Source organism: Heloderma suspectum, chromosome 1 (genome assembly GCF_057233095.1).
Source record: "Heloderma suspectum isolate Gila_16-S chromosome 1, 16-S_ref, whole genome shotgun sequence".
In the NCBI taxonomy this organism is placed as follows: Eukaryota; Metazoa; Chordata; class Lepidosauria; order Squamata; family Helodermatidae; genus Heloderma; species Heloderma suspectum.
This window is the reverse complement of record NC_139458.1, coordinates 66449198-66473989: the sequence shown is the minus strand read 5'-3', so window position 1 is coordinate 66473989 and position 24792 is coordinate 66449198. Positions and strand designations below refer to the sequence as shown.

The following is a 24792-nucleotide window of genomic DNA, read 5'->3' as shown; positions in this document are numbered from 1 at the left end:
CTCATGTATGTAATCTATGCACACACATAAGCACACCACATGCATCCCCTCACACACATATATTAGAGATCCGCTTATTGTTGTTGTTGTTCAGTCGTTCAGTCGTGTCCGACTCTTCGTGACCCCGTGGACCATAGCACGCCAGGCCTTCCTGTCCTGCGCTCTCTCTCGGAGCGTGCTCAAGTTCATATCATTGCATTGGTGATGCTATCTAGCCATCTCATCCTCTGTCGTCCCCTTCTCCTTTTGCCTTCAATCTTTCCCAGCATCAGGGTCTTTTCCAGGGAGTTTTCTCTTCGCATTAGGTGGCCACAATATTTGAGCTTCACCTTCAGTATCTGTCCTTCCAATGAGCACTCAGGGTTGATTTCCTTTAGGATTGACTGATCTGACCTCCTTGCAGTCCAGGGGACTCGTAAGAGTCTTCTCCAACACCACAGTTTGAAGGCATCAATTCTTCTGCACTCAGGCTTCCTTATAGTCCAGCTCTCACAGCCATATGTTGCTACTGGGAAAACCATAGCTTTGATTATACGGACCTTTGTCGGCAAGGTGATGTCTCTGCTTCTTACTATGCTGTCTAGGTTTGCCATAGCTTTCCTCCCAAGGAGCAAGCGTCTTTTAATTTCATGGCTATAGTCACCGTCTGCAGTGATCTTGGAGCTCAAGAAAATAAAATCTGTCACTGCTTCCATTTCTTCCCCTTCCATATGCCAGGAAGTGATGGGGCCAGATGCCATGATCTTAGTTTTTTTAATGTTGAGTTTCAAACCAGCTTTTGCACTCTCCACTTTCACCCTCAACAAGAGGCTCTTTAGATCCTCTTCGCTTTCTGCCATTAGGGTGGTATCGTCTGCGAATCTGAGGTTGTTGATAATTCTCCTGGCAATCTTAATTCCGACCTGTGATTCATCCAATCCGGCGTTTCTCGTGATGTACTCTGCATATAAATTAAATAAGCAGGGCGACAATATACAGCCTTGTCGTACTCCTTTCCCAATTTTGAACCAATCGATTGTTCCATGTCTGGTTCTTACTGTTGCTTCTTATCCCTCATACAGGTTTCTCAGGAGACAGGTAAAGTGGTCTGGTACTCCCATCTCTTTAAGAATTTGCCAGAGTTTGTTGTGATCCACACAATCAAAGGCTTTAGCGTAGTCAATGAAGCAGACATAGACGTTTTTCTGGAATTCTCTTGCTTTCTCCACGTTCCAGCAAATGTTGGCCATTTGATCTCTAGTTCCTCTGCCTCTTCAAAACCCCGCTTGTAGTTCTGGTAGGGATGGACGAAAGTCCCTTACCTGTCCTCGAAGCTTGCTTTGCGGTGGGGGGGAGGCGCTTCGCTTCTCCCCTCGAAGTTCATGCAAGGGGGGGGAGGCGCCCCATCCCTCGCCGGCGAAATTCAGGCCGGGTAGAAGCGCCCCGTCTACCCGGCCGTGAAAAAAAAACAAAAAACGACCCCCGTGGTAGGCTACGTAACGATTAACGTAGCCTATCACGGCTAGATTTCCAAAGTCAGCCGTGATAGGCTACGTAAATCGTTATGTAGACTATCACGAGTGACTTTGGAAAAAGAAAAAAAAAAGCACGTATGCAAATGGCGGCCCCCATAGGGAGCCGCCATTTGCGTTCCTTATTTGGTCCCTGTAGTCTACGTAAAGATTTACGTAGACTATGGCGAAAATAAGGGCAACGCAAATAGCGTTCCCTTATTTTCGCTGTAGTCTACGTAAATCTTTATGTAGACTACAGGGACCAAATAAGGAACGCAAATGGCGGCTTCCTATGGGGGCCGCCGTTTGCGTACGCACTTTTTTTTTTCCCCCAAAGTCACCCGTGATAGGCTACGTGACGATTAACGTAGCCTATCATGGCTGACTTTGGACATCTAGCTGTAATAGGCTACGTTAATTGTTACGTAGCCTATCATGGGGTGTTTTTTTTTTTTTACTGCACTTGTAATGGCGGCGGCGGCAGCTGGTCGAAAGACCGGCTGCCGCCCCCGCCCCTGACGAAGACCTGACGAACCGCCGCCGGGACCCACCACCGGGAGGGACATTCGTGAAAGGTAAGTCCCATCCCGGGGGGGGGGGAGAGAATTTCACCGCCGATTTCGGGGGGCCAAATGCGTTGGCACTCGGCCCCCCGAAGTTTCGGGGAGAAATTCTCCCCCATCCCTAAGTTCTGGTAGTTCTCGGTTCACATGCTGCTGAAGCCTAGCTTGTAGGATTTTGAGCATAACCTTGCTGGCATGTGAAATGAACGCAATTGTACGGTAGTTTGAACACTCTTTGGCATTGCCCTTGTTTGGAATTGGAATGTAAACTGACCTTTTCCAATCTTATGGTCACTGTTGAGTGTTCCAAATTTGTTAGCATATTGAGTGCAGCACTTTAACAGCATCATCTTTTAGGATTTTAAATAGCTCAGCTGGAAGACTGTCCTCTCCGCTAGCTTTGTTGTTACTAATGCTTCCTAAGGCCCACTTGACTTCACTCTCGAGGATGTCCGGCTCAAGTTCAGTGACCGCACTATCATGGCTGTCAGGGACATTCAGATCTTTCCTGTATAGTTCTTCTGTGTATTCTTTCCACTGCTTCTTAATCTCATCTGCTTCTGCTAGGTCCCTGCCTTCTTTGTCCTTTCTCATGCCTGTCTTTGCACAAAACGTTCCCTTGAGATCTCCAATGTTCTTGAAGAGATCTCTAGTCTTTCCCATTCTATTGTTTTCCTTGATTTCTTTGCATTGTTCATTTAAGAAGGCCTTCTTGTCTCTCCTTGCTATTCTCTGGAACTCTGCATTTAGTTGGATATATCTTCCCCTTTCTCCCTTGCTTTTCACTTCCCTTCTTTCCTCAGCTACTTGTAAAGCCTCATCAGACAGCTACTTTGCTTTCTTGCATTTCTTTTTCTTTGGGATGGATTGAGTTGCTGCCTCCTGAACAATGTTACGGACCTCCATCCATAGTTCCTCAGGCACTCTGTCTATCAGGTCTAATTCCTTAAATCTATTCCTCATCTCCACTGTATATTCATAAGGGATATGATTTAGGTCATATCTGAATGGTTTAGTGGTTTTCCCTACGTTCTTCAATTTAAGCTGAAATTTTGCAAGAAGCAGCTCATGATCTGAGCCACAGTCAGCTCCAGGTCTTGTTTTTACTGACTGTATGGAGCTTTTCCATCTTTGGCTGCAAAGGATATAATCAATCTGATTTCGATATTGACCATCTGGTGATGTCCATGTGTAGAGTCGCCTCTTGTGCTGTTGGAAAAGAGTGTTTGCTACAATCAGCGTGTTCTCTTGGCAAAACTCTATTAGCCTTTGTCCTGCTTCATTTTGTACACCAAGGCCATGCTTGCCTGTTATCCCAGTGATTTCTTGACTTCCTACTTTAGCATTCCAATCCCCTATGATGAAGAGGACATCTTTTTTTGGTGTTAGTTCTAGAAGGTGTTGTAGGTCTTCATAGAACCGATCAACCTCAGCTTCTTTGGCATCAGTGGTTGGGGCATAGACTTGAATTACTGTGATGTTGAATGGTTTGCCTTGGATTTGTACTGAGATCATTCTATCATTTTTGAGATTGTACCCCAGTACTGCTTTTCCCACCCTTTTGTTGACTATGAGTGCTACTCCATTTCTTCTAAGGGATTCTTGGCCACAGTAGTAAATATAATGGTCACCTGAATTAAATTCACCCATGCCTGTCCATTTTAGTTTGCTGATTCCCAAGATGTCGATGTTCAATCTTGCCATCTCATGTTTGACCATCTCCAGCTTACCTTGATTCATTGATCTGACATTCCAGGTTCCTAATCAATATTGTTCTTTACAGCATTGGACTTTCTTTTCACCACCAGAAACATCCACAGCTGAGTGTCCTTTCGGCTTTGGCCCAGCCGCTTCACTCTTTCTGGCGCTACGTGGACATTCCCTCTGCTCTTCCCCAGTAGTATATTGGACACCTTCTGACCTGAGGGGCTCATCTTCCAGCGTCATATCTTTTAGCTTTGTGATACATTCCATGGGGTTTTCTTGGCAGGAATACTGGAGTGGGTTGCCATTTCCTTCTCCAGTGGACCACATTTTGTCAGAACTCTCCACCATGACCTGTCCGACTTGGGTGGCCCTGCACGGCATAGCTTATGGCTTCACTGAGTTACGCAAGCCCCTTCGCCATGAGGCAGTGATCCATGAAGGTTGGTGATATACACACACACACACACGTACAAATTTGTGTTATGGGCCTGTGCCCCAGATCTTTTAAGAACCTAGCAACGACCCTGCCCTATACCATTATTAAGTAGGCAATACCACTAGCACTATGATAGGGCAATTCACAATGGCTAATTTTTAGTCATTTTTACAGGTCAAGATCAAGACACTTCCTATAAAGTTCAGTGTCTAAAATATTTTTAATTAAACATTTGCAGCCAAAGAATTGGCTAAGTCATTTTAATCCATTGCCTACTTCAGAAGTAGGAAGAAAGTAGATCTCCAGATGTTTTGGACTTTAACTGAGAGCCAGTGTAGTGTAATGGTTAGAGTGTTGGACTGGGACTCGGGAGATCTGGGTTCTAGTTCCCACTTGGCCATGAAGCTCACTGGATGACTTTGGGCCAGTCACTGACTCTCAGCTTAACCTACTTCAAAGGGTTGTTGTGAGTAAAATGGAGAGGAAGAGGACTATGTAAGCTGCCTTGGATGCCTTGCAAGAGGAAAAAAGGTGGAATATAAAAGTAAATAATAATAACTATAATAATTACTACTACTACTACTCCCAGCATTCCTGATTATTCCTTTAGAAAACATTTTTATTGTAGAATTTTATTGTTTTACACTGTTTTATTGTATGCTTTGTACATCGCCCAGAGTGGCTGGGTAACCAGCCAGATAGGCGATTAATAAATTTAATAAAATAAATAAATAAATAAATAATTATCGGCCATGCAGTCAGGGGCTTCTGGGAGTTGAACTCTGAAACATCTGGAGGTCTACCTTCTGCCCACCCCTGGCCCTACTTTGTACTAGGGATGGCGGAGAATTTCTCCCCGAATCTTCGGGGGGCCGAGCGCCAGCGCATTCGGCCCCCCGAATTCGGCGGTGAAATCCTCCGCCCCCCCGCCCACCCCGGGATGGGACTTACCTTTGGCGAATGTCCCTCCCGGCGGCGGGTCCCGGCGGCGGCCTTTTGTCGGGGGCGGGGGCGGCAGCCGGTCTTCTGACCGGCTGCTGCCGCTGCCATTACAAAGTGTAAAAAAACAAAACAAAACCCGTGATAGGCTACGTAACGATTAATGTAGCCTATCACGGCTAGATTTCCAAAGTCAGCCGTGATAGGCTACGTAAATCGTTACGTAGCCTATCACGGGTGAGTTTGGGAAAAAAAAAAAGCGCGTACGCAAATGGCGGCGGCCTATGGGCGCCGTCATTTGCGTTCCTTATTTGGTCCCGGTAGTCTACGTAAAGATTTACCCACAGACTGCGTATGCGCTTTTTTTTTTTTTTCCCAAACTCACCCGTGATACGATTTACGTAGCCTATCATGGCTGACTTTGGAAATCTAGCCGTGATAGGCTACGTTAATTGTTACGTAGCCTATCAGGGGGTGTTTTTTTGGGTTTTTTTACACTTTGTTTCGTGGCCGGGGAGACGGGGCGCTTCTCCCCGGCCTGAATTTCGGCCGGGCGAGGTGGGAAGCCTCCCCCCCCTGGCCTGAATTTTGGCCGGGCGAGGCGGGACGGCTCCCCCCCCTCACCTGAACTTCGGGGGGAGAAGCGAAGCGCCTTCCCCCCACCGCGAAGCACCCCTGTGAAAAGGTAAGTGACTTTCGTACATCCCTACTTTGTACCCTTCCTTCAGCCTCATTACCTTTCCATTCTCTGCCTCTTATCTTCCATCTGGGGAACTCTTCCCAGTCCTTAGCAAGTCCCTATGTGAGGTTTTAGTCCCAGCAAAACCCATAACTTTTCTTCACAGAAGCTGGACTACAAACTATTTAGATTCAGTTGTGACACCACAACACAGCCAATCAGTATCAAAGACTTTACCATATCAAGTGCAATATAATATGAATTATAATAAAAATAATGGAACCCAACACCAGCTAAGCTCAACAGCAGTCAATAGCCCTGCTGCATCAGTGCTTCCACCTAGGTCTGTTGACTACTTAGGTACTACAGCCATGGAAGAATAATGCACAGAAATACTGATACAAACAAAACAACCTGTAAAAACAAGTTACTAATTTGTAGTGCAACTGCAGTAATCTTCAAGACAGCAGACAGGGAAAATGAAGCAAGTGCTCCATAAAATACTATTACATTCTATCCAACCGAAATTAATTGCTTTGCCTTTTAATTTAATCACTACAACACTTACTATGTAAAAAAGATAATTTCAGGAATTGTGCCTCAAATCAGTATTTTGGAATGTTCAATTTGCACTACAGATTTCATCCCCCACCTCCTGTGATGGGAATCAGATGTTCCATTAAATGCACAGTTCTCAACATTAGCACATGCTACACTCTTGCATTACTGTGGGAGTTAAAGTAGCTTATTTGAAATAATGTCACTCACTTTGGCAAAGAATTTTATTTCTTGGTCATGTGGGGATTTCTCAGTTTTTCCGCTGGTGACAGTGGCTTCTGTGGAGAAGAATATCATTTTATATCATCCACAGGTTTTTGAAATGTCCTAATCATCTTAAAATTTCAGGAGCACCAACAATGTGTTCTGTAAGAACCAGAGAAGCAACCCTGTGGCCCTATTCAGGTATCACCTCCATTTTAAGTAAACATAGGAAATGATATGGCTCTTTGTGATCTTGTACAAAGTAAAATGGACTGAGAAAGCTCTATCTGTAAATATCAAACTCCTATTCTGAAGATTTTTCCTGAAAACTAGGGTGCTTCCAAATGAAGATTTTAATGTACAATCACACTGCCTCACTCATGGAATTTTATGGGGCTCCAGATGACATGCTTCCTATCTCCATGCTTCTTCTAGTTTGAAATAGAATGTTTGCATTTCCAGCCACCCGCTGCAATCCATGGGAAGATGTGCTTGTGTCTGATGTGAGAATACCATGTGCACATTCCAAGACTTCTACTTAGGGATGGGTGAACGAGTGATGTTCACATTCACCCAAATTCTCTGAGCATCAACTCAATTTCCACGGGTGGTTGTGATCACTGTTCAATATGCGCGAATGGGAAAACTGCATAAATCAAACGTGATTGAACAGGAAAATTTCACAAAATTCTGAGTATTTTCAAAGCTGCGTGATTTCCCCCATAGATTAAAATGTGAAACTGCACATTTTTAAAAATTGTGCAATTCTGAACTGCTTTTTTTCTTAAATTTGTGTAATGTTCGAATTCGAGCGCGTGTTCAAGAATTTGTGACCATTTTTAGAGAACACATTCTTCTACTCGCACTCTTGTCTGAGGTTGCAAATGGGGCATGTTTGACTGTTGGAAGCACAAATAAAATTCTCATAAATTCCTACTTCCACTCCGATTAAGATTAATGATGGGAGACACTCATCTCAAGCTCATTTATATTTGGGTCCAGTAAACAGAGGTATTTCCCCCGTCCCCCCACAAAAAGGAAAATACTTCGTTTTATTCTGAGCACAATCATGAATGAAAATCAGATCCCATTGTGTTCCTGCCCCCACATTTCCACCCCCAAACTCTCTTAGCTGGTAGGAGAGGTGCCTACTCCAGTGAAAGCAAAAGGAGAGGCAGTTCTCTGTCTCCCTTCCTTGGCACCTAGAATGCTGTTATGGCAGCAATCCAGGTGGCCAGGAATTTCCACATCTTCCAGAAGTATGCATGCAAATCCCTTTAAGGCTTTTACGCAGCACCTGCAGCCACCACCCTTCCGCTTGCTCCTTCCTCTGCACAGCTCAGGCGGGAGAGGGGGAGGCAGAGGCAGCAGTTACAGGTGCTCTCAGTCCTTCTGGCCCTCTGGGAAGCATTCTACCCCTAGAGGGAAAGTAATGCTAAGAGTGCCATTCCTGCCAAGGGAGAGTGTTTCAGAGGCCTTCTCCCTCAGCAGGAAAAACTGAGCAATCTTTTCCCACCGTGGACTCTACATGAACAGCCTCTGCAGTGAACCAAATGAGGAAGAGGGCCCTGTGTCGGCAGAACGGCGCTCTTAGCACCGTTTTCCCCCGGCGAAGGGAAGCTGGACAGAAGTTTTCTAGGGGAAAGGGCTGCTGAGTATGCCTGCAGCAGCTCCTCAGCCTTCCCTTACTCCTTCCCAGGTAAGTGTGGTGGGTCTATGTGCGGGGAGGGGGGGAGGAAAAGAGGGAGGCAGAAGTGGCTCTGAGCACTCAGTGTGCAGGTTGAGCAGGTCCTGCTCTTCGCATGCTTGCAACAGGTGAGGATCAGAGCTCTGCTGTACCTCCTTGTAAGGAAATGAATAGGAGATCTTGCAATGATTATGATAATGATGATAATAACAATGATGATAATAATTATAACCAACAGTACAAAATTTTTATCTCTATTTTTGAATAGTTGCCTAAAAACACTAGAGAAACTTACCTAAATGTGCAATAAATTCTTGAGCAGAGTCAACATATTTGAGAATCTTCTTCAGAAATTTATAGGCAAACCTCTTTTCCATTGATGAAGCATCCAACTCAATGTCATGTAAGCCTCTATTGGAATGAAGGTTTGAAATAGCGTGCTTAGTATAACTTTTAAATTGTATTACTTTGTTGTTTACTTTGTTGTTTATTATAGTCTATATGTTTCTTTTGAAACTTTTTTTTAATAATAGCAGCTTCTAAATGGAAAAACCAATCAATTTCAACTTTTAAGTTTTATTTTCATGGAGTAGCATTTACTATTAACGGAGTGCTCACTTCTTTGGCCAAAAGCTACCAGTGTGTAGGGAGAATATAATCTGCTGGTTGAACTAGGACAAGGATTGTCATGAACATTTTGGAGTGCCAGTCCTCAAAGTTTCTGATGCCAGTTGGCACTTTTATAATGAAGAGAACAAAAGTGAATGAAGTGTAACTATTATTTTTGTAACCAACATGAAAAACACACATATTTTTCAATCACAGGAAAGTCTAAGAGTTCAAGTACTTATGTCTCCTCAAGTGGTTGAGAGTGGCATGGAGGGGATTGACCACTATGTCTTTTGTGGAATTACACTTCTATATCTTGTGAATTGGAAATATGGGTAGGGAGAACAGAGACAGTCACAATATGATACTTTGAGTGAAAATTTCCACCATATAAATAAGAACCCAATGGGAACTGTAAATACCCTTATAAAGAGTCACAGACCCTGTTAGGACATCATGGCAGTGTCCAGTGGTAATTCATGGATTAATTAATTATTAATTATTAACCCACTTATTAATAATTAATTAATAATTAACCCACAAATTCATTGTGGGGACGTGCACCACATGCATGTGATGCACAAGCCGCTTCTGGCTTCCTGGAACGACCTATGGATGTAACATTCGCAGGTTGCTTCTATGACATCTGAATCCAGCAACCTGGGGTTGTTCATGGGTTAAACAACCCCAAGTCAAATCAAGAAGAAACTACGGGTTAACCTGGGGTTGTTTAACCCACAAACAACCCCAAGTGTCTAGATTTTGATGTCACAGGAACAACCTACAACGAATGTCATATTTGGAGGTTGTTTCAGGAAACAGGAAGCAGCTTGCATGTAGTGCACATCCTTGCAATTCGTGGCTTTATTAATTCATTAACAGGGAGCCTGGTGAGCACCAAGAGGTGTCTGTGGGCACTTTGGTGCCTGCTGGCTCCACTTTGGAGACCCCAGTGCTAGAGTATACTAATTAATTAATCCACAAATTGCCAGCAGACACTGCCATGACATCTAAACAGGGCCACAGTCTTTAGTTTTTATATTCTGCAAATTTGGTTTTGGCAGCTGTCTTCCATTTCTGGATTTCTTTTTCACGTGACATTTAGGGCCTTTCCACAGATTTGTTTTATTGTATAATAAATGCAGAGTTGTTACTCAGTAGTGGTGTTTGGAAGCATGTTTCCCTGAGCCATCATGTATGCTGAAGGGAAACAGCAGTTCCTAGCTCTCAAACTGCATTATTTTTTCTAGGAGAATGCACGTTTTTCTAAGAATGGGCAAAACCCTGCTATGAGACTAGACTAATACGTGTGGGGCTAGACTCTTGTGGTTCTCCATTTCCATAAAAGTGGTCAGCAATCATAGAGTCCTCTACAGCAGGGGTAGGGAACTTTTGTTCTGTTAAGGGCCATATTCCCTCAGTAATAATATATTGGGAGCCACATGCCAATGGAGAACAGGGACAAAGCCAACAGTGGGCAGGGCCACCCCTTCATTCTCTCTCTCTCTCTCTCTCTCTCTCTCTCTTCCTGCCCAGCAGACTGCTGGGGAAGGAGCAGATCACCTTGCTAGAAGTCTGAGCTGATGATTTGCAGAGGGTTTTTGAAATTAGGCTGAGAGCTGCTTGCGGCCCTGGGGCGACAGGTTGCCCAGAACTGCTGAGGGATTTCACACAGCCTGTCCTCCTGCTCAGAGTTTTTACAAAACTCTGGATGAGAATATGCAGGGATTAAAAATAAGTTGTCTTCAGCATGCCAATGTGTGGGATACAGAAATTATTCTATATCTAATTTTAAATAGCATTTTTATTTCACTCTGCTCTTGTTTGAGGTAGTGATTTGAAGTGAGCATTTTACGTAGATGCTTAAATGTAATATATAAAATGCCTCTAATTTCATCAAAGCTGCTAAGTTGGTGGTCTTGAATGATTTGCGCCAAAACAATGCAAAAACAAAACAGAATACTAGCCCGAGAAAGTTTGTATAGTGATGCATAATTTACCTAGATATGGCAATACCATTCACTAGAAGAAATTTGAACAATTCTTGTGCTTTCTCCCTATCTCGAGACTTTTCTTTGGCTGTCAAAGTGTCATACGGTACCAATAAAGGATGACTACCTCCACCTATGGCAAGATGAGAGAATTGTTAATATTTATTGCTGAAGTAATAGTTCCAGACTGTTAATAGACCGTTCTTATAATGTTTTCTGTATTTTCAGATATTCCTCTACTGAATCTCAGGTTCTGCACAAAACATTTCAGTCTTACCTTTACTTTCCAGTTCAATTTTCTTCTTTTTAGCCCAGATATTATGATAGTTTTCTGCCACTACTTCAACCATTCCCTGAATCACCACCAAATCAAGAAAAAATAATCCAAAGTCAAAAGAAGCATGAATAATACAATTCCACAGAAATATATATTATATTAAAATTAAATTAAACATTAAATTAAAAAGCATGCATTATATGTGTTAAGCAGAGAAGGACGAATATCAAAGAGAACATCTGCCTGAGGAGAAGCTTTATCCATCTTGCCTCTCCTAGTGATTTGCTACCCTGAAGGAACCAGATGGACATGGGACCCTGGTGAGAGGGGATTCTATTTCAGTTGCTGGAGAGTGGATTGTACAAAGTGCCTTGTGGTTATGGTGTGTTCTCTTTTCTGGCTAGAGTTGGAATACTGGTGGGAATCTCGTCTGGGACAAAAGTGGGGCTTCTAGTTGGATATTTTGGCTGTGTTCGTGTTAGAGATGTACGAAAGTCACTCAACTTTACAAAGGGTAACATTCGCGGTGGGGGGGAGGTGCTCCATCCCTCCCCCCCAAATTCTCTCCGGCCAGCTCCGCTCTGCGGAAATTCCGCGGATCCACCGGCCAGGGCCGCCCGCAGCTGGACATCCAGCCGCTGGGCAGCCTACAGGGACGCAAATGGCGGCGGCCATAGCCGCCGCCATTTGCGTCCCTGTATTTTGCTGTGATAAGCTACGTAAATATTTACGTAGCCTATCACGGCAACAACAACAACAAAAAACAGCGAACGCAAATGGCGGCGGCTATGGCAGCCGCCATTTGCGTTCTTTTTTTTTGTTGCCATTTTAGCCTACGTAAATATTTATGTAGGCTAAAATGGCAAAAAAAAGGGAACGCAAACCGTCGCCGCCACCATTTGCGTTCGCTGTTTTGTTTTTGCCGTGATAGGCTACATAAATACTTATGTAGCTTATCACGGCCCCCGCAGGGACGCAAATGGCATCCCTGCATTAGCCGTGATAGGCTATGTAAGTATTTACGTAGCCTATCACGGCTATCATGAGAAAGTGAATGGCGGCTGCAGATGCGGCCGTCATTCGCAAAGCAGTGCAAACGGCAGCAGGTAAGTGCTCCATTTTGCGCGCCTTTCATGGGGGGGGTTCGTTCCACCACAGATTTCGGGGGGCCGAATGCACTGACATTCGGCCTCACTGAGATCCGTGGCAGAATTCTCTGACATCCCTAGTTTGTGTAGGGATATAGTATGGTTGGCTTGGCTGGATATTGTTGCTAAGGGTAGTTACACTGCATTAGTTCGTTGTACCTTTTCTTTTACTTTTGATTTGGGAGAGGTATTTTATTGCTACATCTCGGTGAATGAATTGCTTAATGTAGGTATAATATTGATCCTATTGGAATTAGATATAACCTATTGGCATGTTCATGCATATTTAAACTTTTGATATATTTTAAATAAACTGTGAATGAGTTGTTGACCTGTCAATGTCATATTGTAATACTAATGTATTCTGGCTATAGCGGTTAGTGATATGTGCCATTATTGAGCTTTTCTACATGGCCCTGTTAATCTGCTGTATCTACTTTCAGTTTCATCGCAGGACTGAGATCGAAGCACTACATGAAGAGTATTTCCTGCTTTTCCACTACGTAACCTCAAGGTGGCACTGTGCTACAGCTGAATAACAGAGATGAAGTACTAGTTCCCTTCTACTCAGCATTGGTTAGGCCTCATCTTGAGTACTGTGTCCAGTTCTGGGCACCACACTTTAAGAAGGATGCAGACAAACTGGGGAGGGTTCAGAGGAGGGCAACAAAGATGATCAGGGGAATGGAAACAAAGCCCTATGAAGACAGACTGAAGGAACTGGGCATGTTTAGCCTTGAGAAGACTGAGCGGAGATATGATAGTGCTCTTCAAGTACTTGAAAGGTTGTCACAGAGAGGAAGGCCAGGATCTCTTCTTGATCATCCCAGAGTGCAGGACACGGAACAATGGGCTCAAGTTACAGGAAGCCAGGTTCCGGCTGAACATCAGGAAAAACGTCCTGACTGTTAGAGCAATACGACAATGGAACCAATTACCTAGGGAGGCTCTCCCATGCTGGAGGCATTCAATATGAGGCTGGACAGCCATCTGTCAGGGATGCTTTGACTTGGATTCCTGCACTGAGCAGGGAGTTGGACTTGGTGGTCTTGTAGACCCCTTCTAACCCTATGATTCTATGGTTCTATGAACACAATTAGATAGTTGGAAATTATGTTTTATTTCGCTTTCACAAATCATACTCCATTCTTCCCGCTCTAGAAACCCCCGCGAAAGTACTCCTTAAAAACAGAGGTGAAATTGGAGACATCATCATCTAAAGAATCCATGAACAACTGTAAGGACTGATGAGCACACACTAAATGCCTCATGTAGAAAAGCTCATTATTTTAAAACAGTTGTCACTTTATTATCTGTGCACTATTATGAATGGAACTCTCCCCACTGGATGCTCTCGCTGGTAAAAGGGGGAAGAGGAGATATCACCTCTTCCCTCTTCCGCCTGTAGCCCCTTGTGACTCCTGAAAATCTGCTCCAGAGAGTTGGAGGACCATTTGGAACAGCACTAGACAGGGTGTTAAACACTGCAGGGGGAAGGGTTATTTGGTGAAACCCCATCTTCTTACCCCCTTCTGTCAGTGGGAGCCTCGACTGGATCAAAGGCCAACCCACAAATGGAAGAAGGCAAACGAAGGATCCAAGCCAATGTATTGTGGAAACTGCAGTACATAAATAGACTGATTATGACTAAGTTAAAAAGAATAGGTATTTCAATGAAAAACTGCATTAAAGTAATACTCAGAAGAGAGGTACCATTTGAGTCTGCTACAGCAAAAACAATGAGTCCTGTGACACATTAAAAATGAACACATTTACAGCAGTATAAGCTTTCTTGGACTAGAGCCCACATCTGATGAAACAATAGGGTTGGACTCGATGGTCTTATAGGCCCCTTCCAACCCTTGTTGTTGTTCAGTCGTTCAGTCATGTCCGACTCTTCGTACTATTCTATGATTCTATGGAATATACGGATCAATATATCTGTCAGTCTTTAAGGTATCACAAGACTCTAAAACAGCAAAGGCAGTCATATTGCTTCATTACGAAAAACATTTCCAAGATCCACAGTTTTTGATAAACTAATTTGATATAATTATTAAAGGACTTCTAGTAATATTGTTACTAGAAGCCTATAGCCAAAACATTGGCTGGTTAACTCAAATTAATATTTGAGTTAATATAATTAATGTAAATTAAATCCCTCCCCCACATTTCTTTTTGGTTCTCATTGCCCTCTTAGGATTGCCAGGTCATCATGCTGCAGTGACAGTACAGGTACAACAACAACAAAATCCTGTTACAGCCCGCAGTTCCCAGTTTGTTCATAATGACAAACATGCAAGTTCTGAACTCAATAGATGCTAAACCTTTTTGATGCTATTCAACTTTTTTCTATCAGTAATATAAATTATATTTTTATTGCTTACATGTTATTCTGGACATTATTTTGCTATGGTAAATATGCCATTAGAACTCCATTTGGAAATTTAAAATATATATAAAAATGTATATTTCACAGCTATTTGAAAATTTGTTTTCAACCACTTAACAAAATTGTTGCATTTCATTTTAAGCCCTACAGTATCACTGAGTCCATAATATTACTGTAAATCAGTAATTACTGTTCCGGTGAGATGTTTTATATGGTAAGGTGAGGCCAAGTGTTATTTGAAATACATAGTATTCATTTTCAAACCATGGTAACTCTGAAAAATACTAGCTAAATTTTCAGCATAAAATGTATCAGTATCAGATCTGCAGACACAAATATGCAGAAAATAATGGTTTTGTTATTTAGAATGCATAACTGTAGATACAAAGGCTCTTTCTCAATTTACAAACCACAGCAGCATGAGAGGGCAGGGGATGTATCGGTGGAGCCCATATTGTGATCGATCCCTACCCTGCTGGTTCTCCCAGATCCTGGAGTAATGCTGGTGTGGGGAGAAACCACAGTATGGGTTGTTTCCATGTGACTCATGGCTTCCCATGTTACACTGGTGGCACAGGAAGGCATAGCACCACAGGAGTCTCACACCACCTTCATAATGTGAGGACACCCTCTTGTTTGCCATGGTTGATTTTACTTAGAAATGTATAGCTTTTTTGATGTCACACTTCTTTGAATATTTTTATACTAACCTGGAGTTCTCTGGAGAGTACAACATTTGAAAGATCTAGTGGTGCTGGGCTATATCCATTCCCCTAATGGGGAGGAAAAAAGAAGAATTATTGGCTGTTGTTTTGCATATTTAGATGATTCATATATCAATCTATTTTGATTAAAGACATTTTAGGCATGCAAAATGCTTAAAGCTAAGTCAGTATTCAATCTTAAATAGATTAAATGTTAAACAAGTTGCTCCTACTCCTATCTTCATGGTTTTAGACAATGGTAGGCGCTGACTCCCATCAGCATAGCAGTGCTAGCTAAAAGAAACACTGGGGCTAGTTTCCAGAGTCTGAACAATTCCACATGCGGTAGTAGTGCACCCTTTAGTGCCATTCTAGGTATCTGGCAAAATGTAAGATCATAAGATTGAACTGTTGGGGCATGATTTCAAAGGCAATGATAGTCAATAACATTTTAAGGAATTTAAATGGGTTTTTAAATCAAGTAACTTTTAATGCAAAAAAGGCTAAGTGTTTCCAGCCTTTTCAAGAAGACTTTTGTTGTAAATGCAGGCACATTTCCCTCTGACACATGCTCATTCTTTTCAGATGCTCTAGTCTTTGTTCTGTCCTTTGAAGTAAGGTTCATTAGCCTTTAGTTATAGTGAATCAATCTCACAATGGATTCAATATTTTTCCTAAGTCTTAGATTTCAGTATCAGTCCCATAATGGCATTCAATGGCACACTAAATAGGCAGAGGGACGAGAATAGTTACTGTAGTTGTTACAGTTTTCAGAAAAAAATTACTTTAAAGTTACCCTAGCAACAGCAGAGATTGAAAATGGTACTTATTGGCTGACAGAATTACATCACTGCTCTGTTTCCCCAGCTACAGCTGAGAAAGTTTGCAACTATTCTATTGGGGTTTCACTCTCTTTCTTGCCTTTTTTTTTATAGCTATGCTGTCACCTGTCAGTCCACAAAATCAAGTCAAGCTCTCCAGGTGCTGTTATTGAGATGGACTTCGTTGTGTCTGTTTTCTATTTTTTTCTGATCAATTGACTCTCAGTTTTTGTAGGCCACAAAAGACTTGCCTTGATACAGCAGGCCTTACATGGATGAGAAGGTTGGATCCCTTAGTTTGGTGGGAGAGTGGAAGGCCACAGAATCATAGAATAGTAGGGTTGGAAGGGGCCTATAAGACCATCGAGTCCAACCCGCTGCTCAATGCAGGAATCTTAAGTCAAAGCATCCCTGACAGATGGCTGTCCAGCTTCATCTTGAATGCCAAGCCTAACAGAAGGGAAGTTCTAGTCCCAGTTGGTTGAATTCATAATTTCTACCATGGTCACATCTAGTTTTTTTTTAATCTCCTGTTATTGAAATCCGAAGAGCTTTATATGCATGCTCAAATGTCACACATATGGGCTCTGCACCTGCACGAAGCCTCAATTCGGGAACTTTCTGTAGCTAAGTATCATTTTTGGTGGGAACCCACCCCCACTGTCCTACTGCAGATGTCCCAGTGAGTTCCTACCTATCTCTTCTCTTGAAATTAAAACAAAAATTGGCCTCGCAACTGAGGATGCATACCCCTTGGTACCAACACCGATAGTGACATTGACACTACAGCTGGGACAGTGGGTGGGTGGGAATGCACAGATGACCACTTGAAGAACTACAGTTACAGGTAAGCAACCTGCCATTCTTCTTCATGGTCTCTGTGCTTCGCACATATGGATGATTAACAAGCTGACTTACCAAAGGAGGGTAGGTGTTCTATGATGACCTACTGTAGGATCAATGAAATTGATCCTACAGTAGGTCATCATAGGACACCTACCCTCCTTTGGTAAGTCAGCTTGTTAATCGTCCATATGTGCGATGAAATACAATGAAATACTGTAGGATCAACTGCACGCCCAAAGGTACAGTCCTCTCGAGCCTGAATAGCAAGTCCATAATGTGACATGAATGTCAATGGCTTCAACCACGTCACAGCTCTGCAAAGGTCTGGCAATGATACTCCACGACCAAAAGCTGTTGTCGTCGACGTTGCCCATATTGAGTGAGCCCTAATTGGTTCCGACAACTTGAGCCCAGCAATCCCATAAGCCAGTTTAATGGTCTGTACAATCCATAACGCTAACCTTCAGAGGCAACTGGAAATCCCTTCTTTGATCCCCCCATAACTTATGAAAAGTCAATGAGATTTGCAAAATGATTCCATTTTAGCCTTATAAAAAGCAAGTGCTCTGTGAACATCCAAAGCATGCAGCATTGTCTCCAATGAAGATGATGGGGAAGGAAAAAATGTAGGCAAACAATATCTTGGTTAAGGTGAAAATCAGACACCACCTTAGGCAAGAAACACAAATCCAGACAAAGAAATGCCTTTTCTCTATGGAAAACTAGATGAGGTGGATCAATCCATAGGGCACATAACTTGCTCAACCTTTGAACTGTGGCGATAGCAATCAAAACAGCAACTTTCCAAGACAGCAGATGTAGACTGGCTTTCGCAAGTGGCTCAAAGGGCTTGGTGGTCAAAGCTTTAAGAACAACAGACAAACTCCATTGTGGAATTGGAGATCTTGTTCAAGGGGCAGATTTTTAAGTCCTTTTAAAAATTGCTGTGTAATATGTTGAGTACATATTGAGAAACTTTGTATTGGTTGGTGATTAGCTGAAATAGCTGTAAGACAGACGTTAATGGAAGCAAGCTTGAGACCTCTTTGAAAAAGTGTATGAAGAAAGGTAAGTACATTCTCCACCAGACTAGATGGAGGATCAAAGCTGTTTAGACTAAACAAACGCAGTGAAAGCCTTCCACTAGGATTTTCTCGTGGTCAGCTTCTGAGCCACATCCAACACCGATTGGACATCCTTAGAAAAATGCCTGCCTAGTGATGTATCCTCCATGCCATCAGTCTGAGGACTGTTAGATCTGGGTGTTGAATACATCTGTGGTCCTTGGACAACAGTGTTGGAATCAATGGTAACTAAATGAAGGTTCCCCTCACCAGTTTGAGTTCAGGAGCAAACCAGAGTTGTCTTGGCCACCATGGAGCAATTAGAATGCAATCAGTACTGTCTGTCCTGATCTTCTGCAGGATTTTTGTCATCAGAAGGAATGGTGGAAACATGAAAAATAATGTCCCTGACAATGACATCAGAAAAGCATCTCCAAGAGAGTTCCTGCCTATTCCCCCTCTGGAACAGAACCTGTTGCATTCTGTATTCTGAGCCATTGTGAATAGGTCCATGTCTGGAATAGGGATGTCAGAGAATTCTGCCACAGATCTTGGTGAGGCCAAATGCCAGTGCATTCGCCCCCCCGAAATCTGTGGCGGAATGAAGCCCCTCACCCCACCACCCCGTGAAAGGCGCGTGAAATGGGACACTTACCTGGTGCTGTTTGCGCTGCTTTGCGAATGGCGGCCGCGTCTGTGGCCGCCATTCGCTTCCCTATTTTTGCCATGATAGGCTATGTAAATACTTACGTAGTAAATATACGTAGTACGTAGTAATTTTACGTAGTAAATACTGCGTGGCTAATGCAGAGACACCATTTGCGTCCCTGCGGAGGCCGTGATAGGCTACGTAAATATTTACGTAGCCTATCACAGCAAAAAAGGGAACGCAAATGGCTGCTGCCGTAGCCACCACCATTTCGTTCCCTTTTTTTGCCGTGATAGGCTACTGTCAGGGTAGACACTGAGCCCACAGAACCTCAGAGCAGTTCTGATTCTGAGGAGGAACAGCCGTCCGTGGGAGAGGAGCACGCTCATCCCTCCCAGGCCCTGCAGCTGGCAGAGATTCCTCCTGCTGGCATTCCAGACATAGATAGCGGTCCTGGGAGTGAAAGAGCATGGGAGGAGGGCTGGCTGGATGCTCGACGCAGACGCAAAGAGCGACGAGCTATGGAGGGCGCGGAAAGGAGGCATAGCGCCCGTTTGGCACTCAAGCAACGGTCGCATCCAAAGGATCCAAGGGAAAAGGGGAGGGACTCTCCCTAGCCCATAAGTTCAGGGTCTGCAAGTGATTCTCGTTCAAATGGGGACCAACTGTTTCCATCCCGGGGCCTAGGTTACTCTGCTGTTCATAGCTTAGTCGCTGGTGATAGAGTTATTAAGTTGTAAAAGGAATAAAGCCTTGAAAAGAATCCTTTGTCTGTGTCTGGAGTTGGCTACTGGAGTAGACTGAAAGAGGCCGGCTAGGGCCCCCTGACAGCTACGTAAATATTTACATAGCCTATCACAGCGAAAGACGGGGCGCAAATGGCGTAGCGGCCGCCATTTGCACCCCTGTTTTTTTTGCCGTGATAGGCTATGTAAATATTTATGTAGCCTGTCACGACTGAAAAACAGGAACGCAAATGGCGGCCGCTGTAGCCGCCGCCATTTGTGTCCACAGGCTCCACACGGCGCCTGCGAATGCACCCAGCCAGCGGCTCCGCGGAGTTGCCACGGAGTGGAGCCGGCTGGGTTAGAATTTTGTGGGGAGTTGCAGAGCACCTCCCCCCCACCGCTAATCACCCCGTCGAAAAGGTAAGTGACTTTCGTACATCCCTAGTCTGGAATTACCCACTTGTGGAATATATGACAAAGGACCAACCCTGCCAGTTGCCACTTGTGTGAAGAGACGTAATTCCGGCTGAGTGAATCTGCCAGAATATTGTCCTTGCCTGCTATATGGAGGGCCATAAGGACAATTCCTCCGGAGATGTCCCAGTTGAACATGTCAGTGGTCCTGGCTACAATACAAAACGAATGAGTCCCCTGCTCTCTTGTTTGTTAAGGTGTCAGAGAACTACTGTGTCGTCTGAGTACCCGTATATGTCTGTTGCAAAGGACTTTTTTGAAAGCGAATACGGCCTTTTTCACCACTAGCAATTCCAGTACATTGATGTGCAAATGTCTCTCCATCTTGTTCCACTTTCCCTGTATCTTCAATGAACTGCAATGAGCTCCCTAGCCCTGCAGTGAGGCATCGGTCATGAGAACTCGAGTTGGTGTTGGTGGAACAAAGGGCAGACCTTGTAGGAGGTTGTTTAAGTCCATCCACCATACTAGTGTATCTGCAATTATGTCCGGTATCATCACCCAGAATCAGGGAACATTTACAGTACTGGTAAACATCTTTAAGAACCAGGTCTATAACAGATGCATGCAAAGACAGGATCCGCCATTATGGACACCACTGAAGCTACATAAGCTGGCTGGCTGAGGTGGCCTGGGAGAGCCAGGGCCTGCAGGAGAAGCCACCACCACCACCGGGGAAGAGGCGTGCCTGCTGCTGTTGGGCCTGCTGCCGCCGCCGCCGCCACCACCACCACCACCAGGCCTTCCCTTCAGACTTCTGCCTGGCAGACCTCCAGTCCCTGTACGACCAGGCCCCCAGGTACCGAGCCAGCTGTGCTGCTCCACCTGCCCCTCCCTGGAGGGGCTACATAAGCTGGCTGGCTGAGGTGGCCTGGGAGAGCCAGGGCCTGCAGGAGAAGCCGCCACCACCACCACCAGGGAAGAGGCGCGCCTGCTGCTGCTGGTCCTGCTGCTGCTGCTGCCACCACCACCACCACCACCAGCACCAGGCCTTCCCTGTGGACTCCTGCCTGGCGTTATTTTTAAGGGGATTTTTTTTAATTGTTTTTTTTTTGTTGTTGTTTTTTCTGGGGGATTTTGTTGTGTTTTTAGGGGTAGGTTGCCTGCCTGATAGGCTGGAGCGAGGGGGCATGTGTCCACCTGATGAAGGCAGTGGAGGGAGTGTTGGGGGCCAGAACCTATCGAGGCTGGGCGGCAGGTGCTGGCGGAGCGCTAGGGGAAGGCCATGCCAGGTAAGGGGAACAAGGGAGAGATGTGTAGTATCTGTCCCCTGCTCCGGGCCTGTCCAGAGCCAAAGGATGGCTGGGGGAGGCGTGACCCCATCTTCTGGCCTTCGTTTGCTGCTCTGCAATGCCAGGTCTGTTACCCAGAAAACCTCCCTCATCCATGACATGATCCTGGACGAGGGTGCAGACCTGGCATGTATTACGGAGACCTGGCTGGCCGAGGCTGCTGCTCCAACTCTTGCGGCCATGTGTCCAGCCGGATTTTCGTATGCACAGCACCCGAGGGCTGGGGATCGGGGAGGGGGAGTGGCTGTTATCTACCGAGAGTCTTTGGTCTTCACCAGACCCCCTCTCCGGGAGACCAAGGTTGCTGAGTGCATGTACTGGAGGTTGGGCCGGAAGGGCAGTCTGGGGATTCTGCTCGTGTACCGTCCACCCCGCTGCACGACTGACTCCCTGGCTGAGGTGCTTGAGGTGGTCTCTGATGTGCGTGTACAGTCCCCTAACTTATTGGTGTTGGGGGACTTCAACGTACATTCGGAGGCCATCCTCACAGGAGCAACTTGGGACTTCATGGAGACCATGGCCTCCTGGGAGCTGCACCATATTCTAACTGGGCCCACCCATGTAGCCGGTCATGCGCTAGACCTTGTGTTTGTTTCTGGAGAAGCGGGGAGTGGTCTGGAAGTCGGGGGTATATCCACCACCCCCTTGTCATGGTCAGATCACTATCTGGTGACGTTGGACTTCTTGGTTCCACAACCCCTCCGCAGGGGTGGAGGACCCATTAAAATGGTCCGCCCCAGGCATCTTATGGATCCAAATGGATTCCTGAACGCGCTTGGGGATTCTCTGGGGCACACCAATGGCCACTCGGTCGAGACCCTGGTGGGTGGCTGGAATGCCGCAATCACTGGGGCATTAGATCAGGTGGCTCCGAAACGCCCTCTCCCCCTGAACAGGGCTCGGACTGCACCATGGTTCAATCTGCGGTTACGAGCTCTGAAACAGGAGATGAGATGGCTAGAGCGCCGGTGGCAGAAGTCTCGCTCCAAAAACGATCAGACACAGGCTAGAGCTGTATCTTCAGCCTATCACGTGGCGGTGAAGGCAGCAAAAAAGGAATATTATGCTGCCTCTATTGCATCTGCAGAGTGCTGTCCCAAGAGGCTGTTCCAAGTGGTCCGGAGCCTGGTCGGTCCTGTGGCTCCGGATCCACTGGAGCATTCTAAGGCCTCCTGTGAGGCCTTGGCAAGGCACTTTGCAGATAAAATTGATCAGATTAGGAGTGTTACTCTGCATGCTGTGGATACAGTTAGTGAGCAAGAGGCGGCCTGTGGCAAACTGGTTTTGTGGGATCGGTTCCAGCTTCTTTCTCCTGATGAAGTAGACAAGGTGCTTTCATCTGTAAGGCCGACCACCTGCTTACTTGATCCTTGCCCATCGTGGCTCATTATGGGCTGCAGAGAGAGACTGGGTTAGGGGATCAGGGTGGTGGTGAACGCCTCCCTTGAGGAGGGAGTGATGCCATCAGCCCTCAAGGAGGCAGTGATAAGACCGCTCTTATAGAAGCCCTCCTTGGATCCTCAAGTTTTGAACAACTTTCGCCCAGTCTCAAATCTGCCATTTTTGGGCAAGGTGATTGAGCGGGTGGTGGCGGTGCAGTTGAAGGCACACTTGGAAGAAACTGATTATCTAGACCCATTCCAGTCAGGCTTCAGGCTTGGGCATGGGACAGAAACGGCCTTGGTCACCTTGGTAGATGATATGAGGAGGGCTCTGGATGGGGGTGAATGCTCCTTCCTTGTTCTCCTCGACCTCTCACCGGCTTTTGATACCGTTGACCATGGTATCCTCCTGGACCACCTGGAGGGGTTGGGCATTGCAGACACCGTATTGCGGTGGTTCCGGTCCTTCCTCTCCAGCAGGTACCAGAGGGTAGCACTGGGAGAGGAGGTTTCGGACCCGTGGCCACTCACTTGTGGGGTGCCACAGAGTTCCATCCTCTCCCCGATGCTATTTAATATCTATGTGAAGCCGCTGGGGGCTATCATCAGGAGGTTTGGGGTGCGGTGTCATCAATATGCGGATGACATGCAGCTCTACTTCTCATTCAAATCTTCACCAAGGTTGGCCGTAGAATCCCTGTCCAAATGTCTGGAGACGGTGAGTGGCTGGATGGGGAGGAATAAGCTGAAGCTGAACCCTGACAAGTCCGAGGTACTTTTGGTGGGAGACAAGAGGAGGCTGAGGGATGTTGACCTGGTGTTGAATGGGGTACGGCTACCCTTGAAAGACCAGGTCCGCAGCCTGGGGGTCATTTTGGACTCCCAGCTGTTCATGGAGCCTCAGGTGTCAGCTGTGAGCCGGACAGCGCTGTATCAACTCCATCTGATACGGCGGCTGCGCCCCTTCCTTCCCGACCATCTGCTCCCATCGGTAGTACATGCCCTGGTCTCCTCTCGTTTAGACTACTGTAATGTGTTCTACGTGGGGTTACCCTTGAAGACGATTCGGAAGCTGCAACTGGTACAGAACGCGGCGGCTCGCCTAATTAAAGGCAGCCGCCGGCGAGATCACATCACTCCAGTGCTGAAGGAGTTGCACTGGTTACCAGTTGTTTTCCGGGCCAAATTCAAGGTGTTGGTTTTGACCTTTAAAACCCTATATGGTTCCGGCCCAGCCTATCTTAAGGAGCGCCTCCAGCAGCACCAGACAGGCCGCTTAACAAGATCAGACTCGGATGGCCTTCTCTCTGTCCCATCAGCCAGGACAGCTAGACTGGTGGGGATGAGAGAGAGGGCCTTTTCTGTGGTGGCCCCCACTCTGTGGAACTCCCTCCCTAGGGAACTCCGCCATGCCCCCTCTTTAATGAGCTTCCGTCGTGCATTAAAAACGTGGTTGTTCAGGCAGGCATTTGGGGTGGGTTAGGGTATTTTAGAAAATGTTTTTACTGTAGAATTTTATTGTTTTAAACTGTTTTATTGTATGTTGTACATTGCCCAGAGTGGCTGGGTTACCAGCCAGATGGGCGATTAATAAATTTAATAATAAATAAAAATAAATAAGCCATCAATCCCAATAGCCACTGGATGTGCAAAGCCGTAGTCCCATGGTACCAAGAAAGCTTTTAGGCCAGGTTGACTAAAGTTAGCGCTCAATCCTTTAGGAGGTTAGCATGAGCTGTTAGAACATTCAGTTCCACCCCAATGGAAGAAATTACCTGCATCGGACTCAACTTGGACTTCCTTTCATTGACATAAAGCCTGAGAGAACAAAGCCCGAGAAAATCCAGGAGGTTCCAAACCACCAACAGGGCATATACAAACTGACCCTTGGATGATACTACTATCAACCAGTCATCCAGATATGGATATACCTCTAAGCCTATTGACCAAAGATGAGTGCACACAACCGCCATACATTTTGTGAACACTCGCAGTGTGGTGGCTAGTCCAAACAGAAGGACTCAAAACTGGAACATGTCACTCTTGATGATGAATCTGAGGTATCTTTGATGAGAGTTCTCAATAGTGATATGGGAGCAGGCATCCTAGAGGTCTATCACCACAAACCATATCCCTTTACATAGTAGAG

The 24792-nt window shown here is 45.4% G+C and overlaps 1 protein-coding gene across 1 annotated transcript in view; it reads right to left on the bottom strand.

Moving 5' to 3' along the window:
• RYR3 (ryanodine receptor 3) overlaps positions 1-24792 on the bottom strand; it is a 593263-nt gene that overhangs the window by 168759 nt on the left and 399712 nt on the right. The window contains exons 56-60 of the mRNA XM_084844796.1: positions 15394-15456; positions 11144-11219; positions 10876-10999; positions 8562-8677; positions 6586-6653 (exon numbers count right to left, since the gene is read on the bottom strand). Of these exons, the coding sequence (XP_084700922.1) occupies positions 6586-6653; positions 8562-8677; positions 10876-10999; positions 11144-11219; positions 15394-15456 (447 nt within the window). The remainder of the gene's footprint in view (positions 1-6585; positions 6654-8561; positions 8678-10875; positions 11000-11143; positions 11220-15393; positions 15457-24792) is intronic.